The sequence below is a fragment of the Pimephales promelas genome, chromosome 17, assembly GCF_988280905.1.
Source record: "Pimephales promelas chromosome 17, fPimPro1.hap1.1, whole genome shotgun sequence".
In the NCBI taxonomy this organism is placed as follows: domain Eukaryota; kingdom Metazoa; phylum Chordata; class Actinopteri; order Cypriniformes; family Leuciscidae; genus Pimephales; species Pimephales promelas.
In genome coordinates this window covers 12,888,510-12,903,273 of record NC_142785.1, presented here as the reverse complement: position 1 = coordinate 12,903,273, position 14,764 = coordinate 12,888,510, and the positions used below count along the sequence as shown (strand labels likewise).

General features: G+C 36.4%; 1 protein-coding gene across 2 annotated transcripts in view; it reads right to left on the bottom strand.

Annotated features, from left to right (window-relative positions):
- The window catches only part of grid1b (glutamate receptor, ionotropic, delta 1b), a 618,587-nt gene that overhangs the window by 285,549 nt on the left and 318,274 nt on the right, over positions 1 to 14,764 (bottom strand). For both annotated transcript variants that reach the window (XM_089121931.1, XM_089121932.1), the window contains exon 3: positions 8,562 to 8,846. In XM_089121931.1, the coding sequence (XP_088978057.1) occupies positions 8,562 to 8,846 (285 nt within the window). The remainder of the gene's footprint in view (positions 1 to 8,561; positions 8,847 to 14,764) is intronic.

Below are 14,764 nucleotides of genomic sequence, written 5' to 3'. Positions count from 1 at the left end.
TTGATACGGCTTTGAAACGACCAGAAGTCATGGACTTCATTCAGTCACCGGAAATCATGTCGCGAACCTGACTTTTAATGAAATGAATAATGATTTTATAATGATAAGTTGTCATGTCATTTATTTTAAATTCAAATTTTCAGGATTTTCTAATATTGTTAGGGCAGTTCATACAATTAAAATGTATAATTAAATATTGTGGCCAGTTTCCCTCACCCCGCTTCATTCACATACAGCCAGAAAAATCCATGACGGCAAATCGTTGGCTGGTCAATGCTCTTGCTGTTGCTCTCCTATACCAAACAGTATAGAAGGCAAGATGCAAAACCAGACATCCCAAGTCTCCCGGAAGTTCCGGGAGTCTCCTGCATATTGATAGCATCTCCCTGATGCCCGCATAACATACATAACGCGCGGCGCATGCATGGCAGAGAGCGAGAGACCTTGCTAGTGTGCCCAGAGCCGGCCCGAGGCAATAAGCGAACTGAGCGGCCGCTATTTTTTTTTTTTAGATTACTTAAACAAGTGACATAAATGAATGAATGAATGAATATGACTGAATGAATAATTCAAGACAACAAAATTCTGATTTAATGATCAATATACCTGCCTACAAGTTACAACTGCTGCTCTGTCTGCCAGCGTTTAAGTCATGCGCATAATCTTCTAGACACCTCGCATAGACAATTCCTTTGGCATAGACAATTCTTGCGCAACTGCGCATAGTCACGGTATCGGTTTAAGTTGGAGAAAATAGCCCGCAGGGGAACTTAACCTTCAAGGTGTAAGGGTAGCAGTTTGAATCAATAATAAACATAGCAGTTTGAACTCTTCTCCACTTTATTATACAGCCCGGAACACACCAAGCCGACGGTCGGCCGTCTGGCAGATTTTGTGCGTTGGCCAACTAAGTTTCCTCGGTGTGATGCGCACAGTTCCGTGCCGTTTGCTGAAAATAGTCCTCGCCTGCTTTGTTTCGCTTGATTTGACATGTTGAATCGGCGTCGGGCCATTGGGGAAAGAGAGAACTCTGATTGGTTCAGCTTAGTGAAAGAGTCAGTGCACGAGAATAAAAGCAAAACAGCAAGCAAAGAAGTCAAAACGGTAAAGATAGAAGGCTGTTCTTATGTTACGTCTTCTTACCCAAGTGTTCCTTGGTGAATATTTCAATATTAACATGAGTGGAGTGGAATAAAGAAAGTGTTCAGCAGGATTGATATTCAAAAAGGTAAGCACGCGCTGCTTTGTTTACGTTATGTGTATCTGCAGCCGGCAGCGTCGGTTTTCCTTTTTGAATGACGAATAAATAGACTAATATATCTGCAGAAATAGACAGTTGGCTCATTAAACGCACGCGCAGAACACACATTCTAGCTGACCGTCGGCTGCAGTTCCCTCGGTGTGTTCAATTGTAGCTTTTTACCTCGACGAGAGGGGACGAGAGGCGACAACAAAGTTGGCTTTCATCAGCGCTAATTCGTTGGCGTCTGCTTGGTGTGTTCCGGGCTTACCACACATCAGATCTCCAAAAACCCGCGACACTCCAGTAGCCTACCAAGTGCACACGATCCATCTACGGCAAGCACCAAGGGGAAAAATACATTGCATACACGCATACAACGAGCGCCAGAACATCATTACCGGGATTACAGTAACAGACTTTGTTGGATTATGTCATGTACTAACAAAGTCTGTTACAATATTAATAATAATAATAATAATAATAATAAAGATTTTGAGGACAGTTACTCTGTATTTAGACAGTTGAGAAATAGTAATGTTTTTAGTTTTGAACAATTATAGGCCGCCTAAGTGTCATTGTTGAAGCCTTGCTCTTATGTTTCTAATTTCTCAGTTTTGTCATAATTTTAGCAAATAATTTCTTTTATATGTTTATATTAAGTATTAATTTTGTAGTAATACATAACCTCAGTGTATTCATTTATAATCTATCATTATTGCGTGACATTTGTGTCAATAATCGTCAAGCACAGGTGACTCTGCATCGTGGGAGGGGCCCCCAAATTAAATTGTGCTTAGGGCCCCCAAAAGGCTTGGGACGGCTCTGCCTCGAGAAAGCTAGTCAACCCCGTGCACGGCAGAGAGGGAGAGAGCAAGAGGCCTTGCGACTGTGAAAGCTATTCAAGCTGCTCTCGACTCCTATTTGCCACTATTTAATGTGTTGTAAAACCAAGGTCTGCAAAGCAGTTGTCTGAGCTAGTTCTTCATGTGTTGCAACATGTGTGGAGCCCGTAGAGGTCCTTCAACAAATCCACTTACAACAATCTCTGCAATCAATTCTAAAGAATTAACATGTTGTTCTAAACACACTCTATTTTGATTGTAAACTGTCTTTACATCATATTAGTCCTATTTGAATTGGCTTTAATTTCCTCTGACTAAATATATAAAAAAAAAAAATCTATTTAATCAGGGGTGTAAATTAATGAATAACAAATACTCACATACTGTAATTCAGTAGTTCTTTTTTATTTAGAAATAAACTAGATAATCTTTTTTTTTTTTTACTTTTAGTTGAGTACATTTTAAGTGATGTATCTGTACATTTAGTCCATATTTTCCATCCCTTTGTGGTCATTACATGCTTTTTTACATGCTGTTTTATTTGTATACATCAAATATACAGATCTTTTGACTCCCATAAAATCGCAAATAGAATACATTAAGCACAGCAGTAAATGGCACCAACTGTTGTTAATCATGGATGGTGTGGGAGCACATCCTCAGGCATCAATTAAATCAATATATCAGCATTTAATTATTTCATTAATTTGAAGAAACATTTTAGATTTCTGATTACAAAATGATCTGTATATCTACAGGGACAGAAATCTGGCACAAATTCCCAGTCCCATTTATTTAGTTCAGCGTATAGAGATACACACTATATTGACTGCCGTGTCTCTCCCTCGTGCGTGTCTTGCAGCAGTCAGTCGCCTGTTGCGTCTGGATGGGTTAAGTGTGAGCACATGATGCACACTGTGAAAAGTGTTTTCTTTTTGGGACATTCTAAAACGCTTAATGTGGGGAAAATAATGTCACCATGGCTTAATGTAGTGTACTGAAATTCAGTATGCACCTTACTGATGGCCCATGGCATTATACTGCATCTGTCAATGCAAGAGAATGTGAATTACAGTATGTACAGTATTTTCTACATTTTTAAATTGCAGTGTACAGTTTATATTATTAGGGAATAGAAGTTCTCACAACATACTACTAATGAGTACTTTTAATTACTTAAGACTGGTATCCCTTCTTATTCAAAGCTATGTTCAACCAAGACTCTACCTTTCTTACACAACAACCTCCTGGACAACCACCAGTCTGGTTTCAGAAGTTGCTACTAGGGGTGTGCACGAATATTTACATTTTCGTATATTCGAATTTCCGAATATTCGAATATTAAAATTTTCGATCTGTAATTATTTTCAGAAAAATAAAATACTATTCAAATTTTACTATGTTGCTTTGCTGGCTGTAAATGCAATGAGTCCATGATAAATCCCAAGCACTAACTCGCAGTTATAATTAAATGCACTGGGTGCCGCTGTTGAGTGTGTTAACAATATGCCTCGCAAAGTTTATAATTACTGGAAAATGAACTTACTAAATGGAATTACTTTTGATCAAATTAATTAATCTGAGTTATAATATCATCACCACCATGAGAAATCACATGAAATCCAAACAGTCGAATGGGTAAAGACAATTGACCAACACTGCATCACGACTGCAGGTAATCGCAGCTGGACCCCGTGTGGTCCGAAATGATAACTTATCTAATAGCAAAATGATTTTGAGTAATATAATTCCTTTAAGTTTTGTTGAGTGAGACCAGTTTAAGAACAGAAAACGTAAAGTACTCTTTTAAACTTAGAACACAGTTATAGCGACTTTTCTCAATAGAGCATTGCTGACGGTGACCCTGCATGGATATTATTGTTTTTCACAATATAAACGTGAAACAATATAAACACGATAATCATGTGCTAACTTGTGTGTGTGTGTACGTGATGTATGATATATGGTGCAAACTGCTATATTAGGCTTTTTTTTTCCCGTTTGCGCTGCTTGAGCATTCTTTTATTAAAGGGCACCTATTATGCCCCTTTTTACAAGATGTAATATTGGTCTCTGGTGTCCCCAGAATGTATTTGTGAAGTTTCAGCTCAAAATACCCCACAGTTCATTTATTATAACCATTTGAAAATGTCATTTTGGGGCCTGTTTAAAAATGAGCTGTTTCAGTGTATACCACCTTAAATGCAAATGAGCTGCATATCCCCGCCCTGCCTTTGGATGAGGGCGTAACTTGATACCTATGGCAGTCGGTACTGATAGAGTGAGAGAAACCGCTGTTTTGAATGTCATTCAGCGTACGTTTGAATCGGAATATATAAATAATACGAAAAGACTCCGGCAGAATAAACACAAATGAGAATGGACCAGTACGTTTTGGTATGGTTATTTGATACATTTATGTACTTATAGAGTTGTAATCGTGTCCCATTTGCAATTATGGATGTGGAAGTTGTCAGCAGTTGTCTGAGTGAAGACTAAAAATTTCATCTTTTAATATTATTTCATTATTAAATATTATGTATCTGTATTATTATTCTTTATTAGTTTTCATGATCACTGTATTATCCTTTTGGAGTTTCAAAAAGCATGAGTTAAAAGCATGAGGGACATATGTCAGGGGAAAGCTATATATTGCTCAGAGAGGTATGTGTGCCATGTAACATGTTCACTCAGCATAAATGTTTCCACTGATGCAAGTGTACCACAGATGTACACAACAAGGAAAGTAGCGCACGTATGACATTTACGTTCTAAGTTGAGAGGCTCAGAGCAACATGTTTGTTACCTTACAAGGAAGCTGTAAGACTGTGTGATGTATAAAAACTCAATGTCACATTGTACCACCCTTAGAGAAACATGTAGGCATGACCGGGTGAGAGGGTAGAGATACATGGAGAAACGCATAGACCAGGCATGAACACAACATCTTGAAGTTTCTCTCCTGACATATATATAATATATAATAAAACTTTATTGGCAAGATAACTGGTGTCCGGTCCCGTAAATTGAATAATAACGGGGAAACACAAGAGGCTTTAATTCCAAGTCTACACTGAGCATATATATATAGCCTACACAGACAACAACTTTAGACGCATTTGTTGTTGAATTGGGTGACATTGACTGAAAAGACTTTTTGCTCAAATATCATAAAATACACTTACTGTTACTGGAAGTGACGGTGGATCACAAACAGTAGACGATCCACACTTGAGGATTAACCTCCAAGCCACAACAACAGGATTAACCCACGACAGAATATTTATGTTTCCAAGAGACATTACCGGCTGTCATTGAAACAATGGATGATTGTGTACAGATCACCGAGGGCGGGGTCTATGCCACAACCACACTGTCAATCAAACCCCTTGCTCAATTCTACGTCACAAAGAGCTGAATCTCAGAACAGCTCGTTCTGAGACAGTGCATATGATTTATTGAGATTGTAAAAAAAAAAAAACTACTAGGTGGATTTTTATCATTCTAGGGTGGTTTTGCTTACACACTGCCAACACACATTTATGTTCAAACACCATGTAAACGTAAATTTTCCATGATGCCCTTTAATGCTTTTGTTTATTATACTTTTGGCTTACACATAGGCCTACTGTTTAATGTTTTCAACTAAAAGAAAACTTTAAAATATATTGTAAGCTTGTTGTGTATATTGCCTAATTGTAAGCTTGTTCAGAAATGGTGACAAAAATGTAAAAAAAAATAAAAATAAAAAATAACGTTTTTTTTTTTTTGTTTTTTTAATTTGTTAAACATAATATAAATAAATGAATATTCAAATATTAATTTTTTTAATGAATGCAATATTTTTGAAAAATGCCCATCCCCAGCGGCCACTAAACTGCCCGGCTCTCGGTTATTGAAGCTCTGAGACTGACAAGAGCAGCTTCCATATCATCATTACTCATATTGCTGGATCTGTCTGCTGCTTTTGACACAGTTAACCACCAGTTCCTCTTGTCAACCCCCACGATAAAGCACATCTCAGGAACCCACACTCCAGTGGTTCAATTCTTCCCCCTCAGGTAGGGCCTTAAGGGTGTCGTAGAGGAGCGAGGTGTCTAAGTAGCAGCATCTAGCTACTGGGATGCCTCAGGGCTGAGGGCTTGGACCACTTCTCTTCTCCATCTACATGTCCTCATACGGATCTGTCATTAAGAAATATGTTTTTTCCTATCACTGCTACATTGATAACACATAACTCTACCTCTCATTACAGCCAGATTTTCAAACGAAGGCAGCTCGCATCTCAGTCTGTCTGACAGACTTTTCTTGCTGGATGAAGGACAACCACCTTCAACTCAATTTTTCAAAGATAGAACTTGTGTTCTCTGCCAATCAACATTAGATTTATCTAACATTAGGGAGATCAGGCTCTTCCTATACAGTAGGTACATACTTCTTAACTACTTGTCCAAGTTCTAATTCTATCCAAACTGGACTATTGTAATGCTTTCTTGGAAGGCCTTCCAGCATGCACTGTCTAACCTCTGCGACTGATTCAGAATGCTGCAGCATGAGTGTTTTTTTAACAAGCCAAAAATGCCATGCTACACCTCTCTTCATAAACTTGCAATTGTTGCCAGTTGCTGCTTGCATCAAATTCAAGGCACTGGTTTGCCTACAGAACAACCACTCAAGTCAAGTCAAGTCAAATATATATATATATATATATATATATATATATATATATATAGCGCTTTTCACAATTCAGACTGTATCAAAGCTGCTTCACAATATCAATCAAGACAACTTAACAGTGTTTGTTTATTCATGGGAAAAAAAGACAATCAAGTTTGGTAGAGCTGATCAATGATGGGTCATTTAATTTGAATATCCCCAACTGAGCAAGCCAAAGGCAACAGTGGCAAGGAACCGAAAAACTCCATCAAGTGACCCGATGGTGTCCTAAAACTCCTTGGGGAACCCAGGCTCAATCGGGGGGGGCAGTTCTCCTCTGGCCTTTATGAACTAGAAGCCAAATTTACAGTAACTGTAAGATAAAAAATGTATATGAATGCCTGGCTAAATAAATGTGTCTTTAACCTTTAACCTTTAAACTGGGAGAGCGAGTCTGAGCAACGAACAGTATCAGGAAGGCTATTAATATCACAAACAATATCAGGAAGGCTACAACCACTAGCTCTGCACCCCATTACCAAAACTTAGTCAATGATTAACTTCACAGTGAGGTTCAATTCATTAACAAATGGTATCTTGAACTAGCAATAAACAATACCAATAAATTAATTTTAAATAAAAAATTGATAGCAATAAATTAATTTTAGTTAATGTTAATATTTTATAATATACAATAATATATTGGCAATGTAATGTATAAATTAACATTTGTTAATTGTGAATGAACAGGAATTAACAATTATTGATAGCATGTTCATATTTATTAACATCATTTAGTAAAAAAAAAATAAAAATGTTAAGATACTGGAACATTTTACCAATTAATGCAAGGTGAATATTAATAATTAACAGAAAGATTAAATACATTGCGGTAAAACTGAACCATAAAGTTTCATTAACTATATTAACGATAAATAATACTTCTACAGCATTTATTATTCTCTTATTTATTATTTATTATATGTTCTGTTAACATTGGTTAATGTTTTGTGAAGTAAAAATAATCAATATACTGTATTTTTGTTAACTAATATTATCAAACTTTAAAGCTGTAAATATAACACAGTCTCATCCCAAGACGTCATATAACTGACGTCTTGGGACGTCTTGTTACCATACGTCAACATCCGCATTTTTAGGGTACCCTTAAACGTCGGTTAGATGACGTTATCGGATCTAAACCTACCCCATCATCTAAATGACGTTAAAGGTAAAGCATCAGTTGCATGACGTCATGTAACCGACGTTTAAGGGCACCCTAAAAAGGCGGATGTTGACGTAAGGTCAAAAGACGTCCCAAGACGTCAGTTATATGACTTCTTGGGATGAATATATTGTCCATGGATGCATGTTAACTGAACTAAAGAATATGAACTAATGTTAAGAAATGAACCTTATTGCAAGATGTTACCAATATTAATGTTAACATCATAACCAACTAGTCAATATTCATACACTTCTCATTAACACTGTGACACACCAGTTGTTCACATTGTATAATCGTGTTACTGTTGTTGAGCTGAAAATATGATTTGCCTCCACAACGTGACCAGACAGCCATCATTCTGTATGCTGACTTTACCAGAGATCCACACAACTTAGCAATGCATGTTACAAACCAACTCAGCGATTTACTCACTATTAGTCTCAACTCAACCTTAATCAATCACCAATTATCACATGGAATCATACCACAACAAATGAACAGCATTAATTATTCAATAAAACGTAACCTGTAAGTGGTAGGTTAGATTTATTTTTTGTAGGCAGGATTTTCTCTATATTGCAATCAGACTTACCATAGTCACTATCATAGAAGACGATGAACTTCTGCCAGCGCAGCTCACCAACTAGCGTCAACATGACATCACTAAGACGGACAGGCGGTCGAGATGCAAGGGTGTAACGCTCTCCATCAGGACTCGGATTGAGTTGGCATGCGGTCCGGGGTGATCCTTCAGTGTTTCGCTGGACATAAAGGTGTGGTATGTGCATGGCATCTGTCAGGGACTGTAGAGCACTGGCCGAGGCACAGCCTGTAGATGTGACCAAAGCCAGGATCCCTTGCGTCATAAGTTCGCATGCTGCAAAATGACAGAAAAATAAATAAAAATATGATGAGCTTGGGTACTTCATCAAAAACATCAAAAAACTCACATTGCCCTATTATTTACAGTGTTGAAATACAGCCTAGCTGTTAGAATAGAGTGTACAAGAAACAATGTACAATTCCTTTATGGTGGATAACTTTCCGCCTTTTTGTGTTTCATTCAATGACAAAAACCTCAATATGCAAGTTAGCCAAAGTTATCATAAAATATTCCCTATCATTTTTTTTGTTGTTGTTTTATTTACATAAAAGAGGAAAAGAATGGGCCGACTGCAATATTTTTGAAGACGTTATTCATTTTTGATGACTCTTTGAGTTGTGTGAAGTGAGTAAGTGGTCTACTTTGCGGGTCAGGTAAAATTTGGCTCTAAATCTTTGAGCTTTAGAAATAATTTGGTTATGTTTTTGGCAGCTTCAGCAAACTTAGAAAATGTTTTGCGCCTGGCTAAAAACATTTTAAGTGAAGAATTCTCATTTACAAGACACTTAAGATAAAAAAAAAAATGTTTGGTGAACAACAAAAATGTCAAACAAAAAGAAAGAGAAAACAGGCTTGATTTGAAGAAAGAGAAACCCAAACCACTAGAGACCACCCACAGCTCCCATTCATTCAAACACGGACAATTTCATAGTTTCAGTTTTTCGATTTTAAAGGGGTGATGAACTGAGAAATCAATTTTCCTTGAGCTTTTGACATCTAAGAGGTCATCAAATAAGAAGAATATCCTGTAAGTTTCTGAACTGAAAACGTCCTTGTTAGTCCAATAAAAGCTTTTATTGACACAGCCTCTAAAAACGACTCGTTTTTAAAAGTGGGGAACTATGACGACAAAGAGGATAAAACACCACCCCCACAGAAGATGATCAACGCCTACTTCAACACGGCCGGTTTAGCCCCGCCCACCGATTCGCGCATTACACACATAAGTATCATACATGTACATGCTTACCTCGTGATGACAAACTGGATCGCTACGGAGCAATACAGAATATTGTGCAGTACCTGGTTGTGCAAGACAGTCGCTGCATAAGCTTCCTGTGGATTCCAATAGGACTGCATGGATAAAATTTATTTTTAATGACGTTCCAGCTGATGAGGTAAAACATCGTCGTCTGTTCGCTTCATTTCACTGAGGATTGTTGGTAACACTTTAGAATACGGTTCATTCGTTAATGAATAACTACACAAGAACTAATGAGTAACACAATGTTAACAATCTAGTAACTATTATTAACTAACAAGAAACTCTGATTAACGAACTAGTAAGTAATAGCGCACAGACGAAAGTGGTAGTTCACTATTAAGTAATCAATAACTACTATTTTTTTAATACTTCCCAGAGAACAACTGAAAAGGTTTATTAACAATCCAGTAACTACTATTAACTAAAAGAAACTCTTATTAACAAATTAGTAAGTAATAGCTCACAGATGAAAGTGTTACTAGATACTTCTGCGGGAATTACTAATTATTTGGATTACTCAAGTGTTACTAAAGACATTTTCTAAAAGTTACTAAAGTTCACCAAAAAATCTCAAACATTTGCACAAATCATGACTAGATCATGTAGTAACACTTGAGTAATTACTAGTTAGTTCCAATGATCTTCACTTTATAATACGGATCCAAATAATTAGTAATTCCCACAGAAGTATCTAGTAACACTTTCATCTATGAGCTATTAATTACTAATTATTTAGATCCGTATTATAAAGTGAAGATCATTGGAACTAACTAGTAATTACTCAAGTGTTACTAAAGACATTTTCTAAAAGTTACTAAAGTTCACCAAAAATCTCAAACATTTGCACAAATCATGACTAGATCATGTAGTAACACTTGAGTAATTACTAGTTAGTTCCAATGATCTTCACTTTATAATACGGATCCAAATAATTAGTAACTCCCACAGAAGTATCTAGTAACACTTTCATCTGTGAGCTATTACTTACTAATTCGTTAATAAGAGTTTCTTTTAGTTAATAGTAGTTACTAGATTATTAATAAACTTTTTCAATAGTTCTCTGGGAAGTATTAAAAAAATAGTAGTTATTGATTACTTAATAGTGAACTACCACTTTCGTCTGTGCGCTATTACTTACTAGTTTGTTAATTAGAGTTTCTTGTTAGTTAATAATAGTTACTAGATTGTTAATATTGTGTTACTCATTAGTTATTGTGTAGTTATTCATTAACGAAGGAACCGTATTCTAAAGTGTTACCGGATTGTTTTGTCAACAAGACTGGATTTGCAGACCGATTAAGAGTAAAGAACGGTGCTGTGCCGTCTATATTGGATCTGACAGGAATATTGTGCAACACACAGACTCTGGGTTGAACATGTCTGGGCGAATCCGGTTGCCATTTGACAACATAGGACGTTTTCCCCCATGTACACCGACGGGTGTGAAACTCATTATAATATGCAAAACTGTTCTCCACTCGCAGCAGTGGGTGTTTACTTCCAAGTCTTCAGTGCGACACGCCCATAAAAACCGACTGTTTTTTAGGTAGGCTCACAACCAGGGTACAAAATAGCCTATCACTTGTTCATTTTGATGTTTTTGAATGCAAAAACCAAGCGAACGTTATAAGTTGACCTCAGACAACAATATAATAACATTTAAAAAGCCAGTTCATGACCCCTTTAAGGCATTGCTGTGGTGACAATTATAGAATGTACAATTTGAAGATCAGAACAGTTTTGAAACCATCACACCTCAGTTTTGTCTCTTTTTTTCAGTTATATTCTTTCAATAGCCACTGTATCTTTGAAAAAAAGAGTAAGAAGTCAATAATTTCAAGTGTGCATTGAGATACACTGGTGTCCAGAAGTTACATCACCGACCATTCTCATGCAGACAAGGCAAATTTGGAGTTACAATTAGATGTGTACAAAGAATGCATGAGTTAATCAAGCATTTATGATAATACAATAACAATGAAGTAACAGGTACAAGTACAACTGGATGGTATGGTGATCAGAAGAAGAGTGGGACTATATCTCACAGTGTTGCATTATTATAGAACACATTTCCATTTGTTTCCATCAAGTTCCAAAGAGAGAAATAATCTAATGAAATAAAGTACCGTTCATGTGTAAACTATTTAGCTGAATTATTGAAACCTGGACATTGCCATATGATTATTTAATATACAGTCATTCCTTTTATCAGTTTACAGCAAATATAACAATGTCATGATCTAAACTGTGTGTAATAGAAAATCCTCATACCATCACAATTTTGGCCATAACAACCAGCCCCTAGGGTAATTCTCTTTGTGTGGATTATGAAAAGCCCATTTTCTAATTTTGAAAAATCTTAAACCCCTCTAATTAATTTTAGATTAAAATCTAGAACAGTACATCATACAATAATGAAATAGTTTTGTTTTTTTTTTCTTTCTGAGCATAAAAGGACCTTTGCTTCAGCAAGGTTTCAATGCTTAATCGCTGACAAAATATAAAGGGACAGGCTCATTGTCTGCTTTTGTATTAATTAAGGCCAGTTGAGTTTTAATTTGATTTCGTATTAATTGAATTTCTTGGTTTTGTGTGAAGTGAACTCTGTGCATCCTAAGGGTCACAAAAAAGTGATCTGTTTATTGGTCCTACATACAGAAAAAAGTAAGAGGTGTGCATTGTATTCAGCTGCCGGAGCAATGCCAAGAATCAAGCACCATGGGGACAAACAAGTATCTACCCTCTAGCCTCTTTCGCATTCATATTGCTCCTATTTAATCAAATATTTAATGTGGTGATACCCAATTCTGTTTAGTATAATGCTTAATAAGAAAAATAACAAGTATCATATAATTAAGCACATAGCACGTGCACAATCTCTTGAAAGAGTTGAGAAGTCATTATGTCTGACACGTTAATCTTAGATTGTTGGTCCTAAAGGCAATGTAATCCTTGAGGCTAAAACCCAGCTATCGGCTCAAACTCTAATTCGAGTCTGATCTAGGTCCAATGGCAGAGCCGATCCTCCCTATACGCACACTACGCAAGTTGCGTAGGGCCCCGCAAATCACTCAAGGCCCCGCCTCACCCTCGTGTCAAAGCTCGTCAATCAAAGTTCACAACATCGATGGGATAATTAAGCAGAACTATCCTTCCGGTAATGAAAAGAAAGACTGAGAGAGAAACACCATGTGAGTGAATTGTGGGAACAGCGATCAGGTAGACTTGTGTTCTCTCCTTTCCAAGTTTGATGTCAGCAAAAAACAGTAAAGTTAAAGGAGTAGTTCACTTTTAAAAAACATTTGCTAATAATTTTTAATGGACTTCGATGGGAACCAAATAGTTCAAGGTCCAAAAGACAGTTTCAGTGCAAACTGCAAACTGTTCAAAGGGCTTTAAACGATACAAGACGATGAATAAGGGTCTTATCAAGGTCACTCATTTAAAAAAAAAATAACAAAGTGATTCGTTCATCAAAATGAACGAAGGTTTTTTCATGTCATTTGGTTGATTCAACGAACAAAATGAACGAATTGACTCAGAAAAAGATTCGTTCATTTTGATGAATGAGTTTGAACAGGAGAGTCACGAACGTGCATCACAGAACAGAGCAAGGTGACCATTTGAGCTTATAAAACTTACTTTTTTTTTTTTAGATTAGTGATCATTTCGCTTGATAAGACCCTTATTCATCATCTGGAATTGTTTAAAGCCCTTTGAACAGTTTGCACTGAAACTGTCTTTTGGACCTTGAACCGTTTGGTTCCCATTGAAGTCCATTATATGGAGAAAAATCCTGGAATGTTTTTCGTCAAAAACCTTAATTTCTTTTCGTCTGAAGAAAGAAAGACATGGATATCATGGATGACATGGGGGTGAGTAAATTATCAGCAAAAGTTTTTTTTTTTTTTTTTTTTTTTTAAGCTGATGTGCATCTTTCTCTATCTGTTTGTCTAACCAGCCCAATTTCATGATAACGCAATGATAACCACAAATTTCTCGTGCCATTTATACAACAAAAATAGTTTTTGCATGCAAATAAAACAGCAATGCATAAATAGCAAAAGAAATGTAATTTGTGGTATAGATGCTCGCTTTCATGAGATTACGTTTGATAATACAAAGGGCAACAGTGTTTGTTTATAAACTGCAGCTCGGAAAAGATAACCACGTCGCGCATTAACATGAGTTCATATGCGTGTGCACGACATGAAACGAGCACTTTCCAGTAAAACATCTATGGGGACCAGTTACCAGTACAATATGGGCGTTATGGCACTCCTCATTAGGCGCTTGTACTTTTAAAACAAGACAATAATTATCTCTCAATTATCTCTCAAATTGTCTCCCAGTCGTTTTTTTTTTTTTTTTACAACTGCAATAAAGCAAGATGGAAAGCAATCTATTAACATTGACTATGTTGAAAGGCTGGATAAACTCGTCAGTATGGATGCACATCCCTCAGTAAATAACCATCAAGTTTAAATTATTGTTTTTACCATTTAAAACACAGTGACATGCAATATCAAGCCATTTTATTTTTTTTATTATTAATTCAAAGGATGCATTTTTTTTATATCAATCATTAAATTTGTATGATTTAAAATGAGAATAATTCATATAAAATAAAATATGTCTATTTCTAATATCAGGAATTACATTTTGATTAGTACTAAGTAAACAGGGGAAGATTGTAGTGGGAGCAATGGGCAAATGGTTTACATAGCTCATTGGTCAGGTAGGAGGGCCCCTTTACAAATTTTTGCTTAGGGCCCAAGGGAGATCAAGATCGGTTCTGTCTAATGGCACGGGTGGTTTATTTTCCCCTTCTCTTTAATGACTGGTAACCCGAAACATAGATTCTGAAAGCTGTGGCTTTGTTATCACTGGTTGTGATGTTCATAATTAATGAAAACTGTTTGCAGGA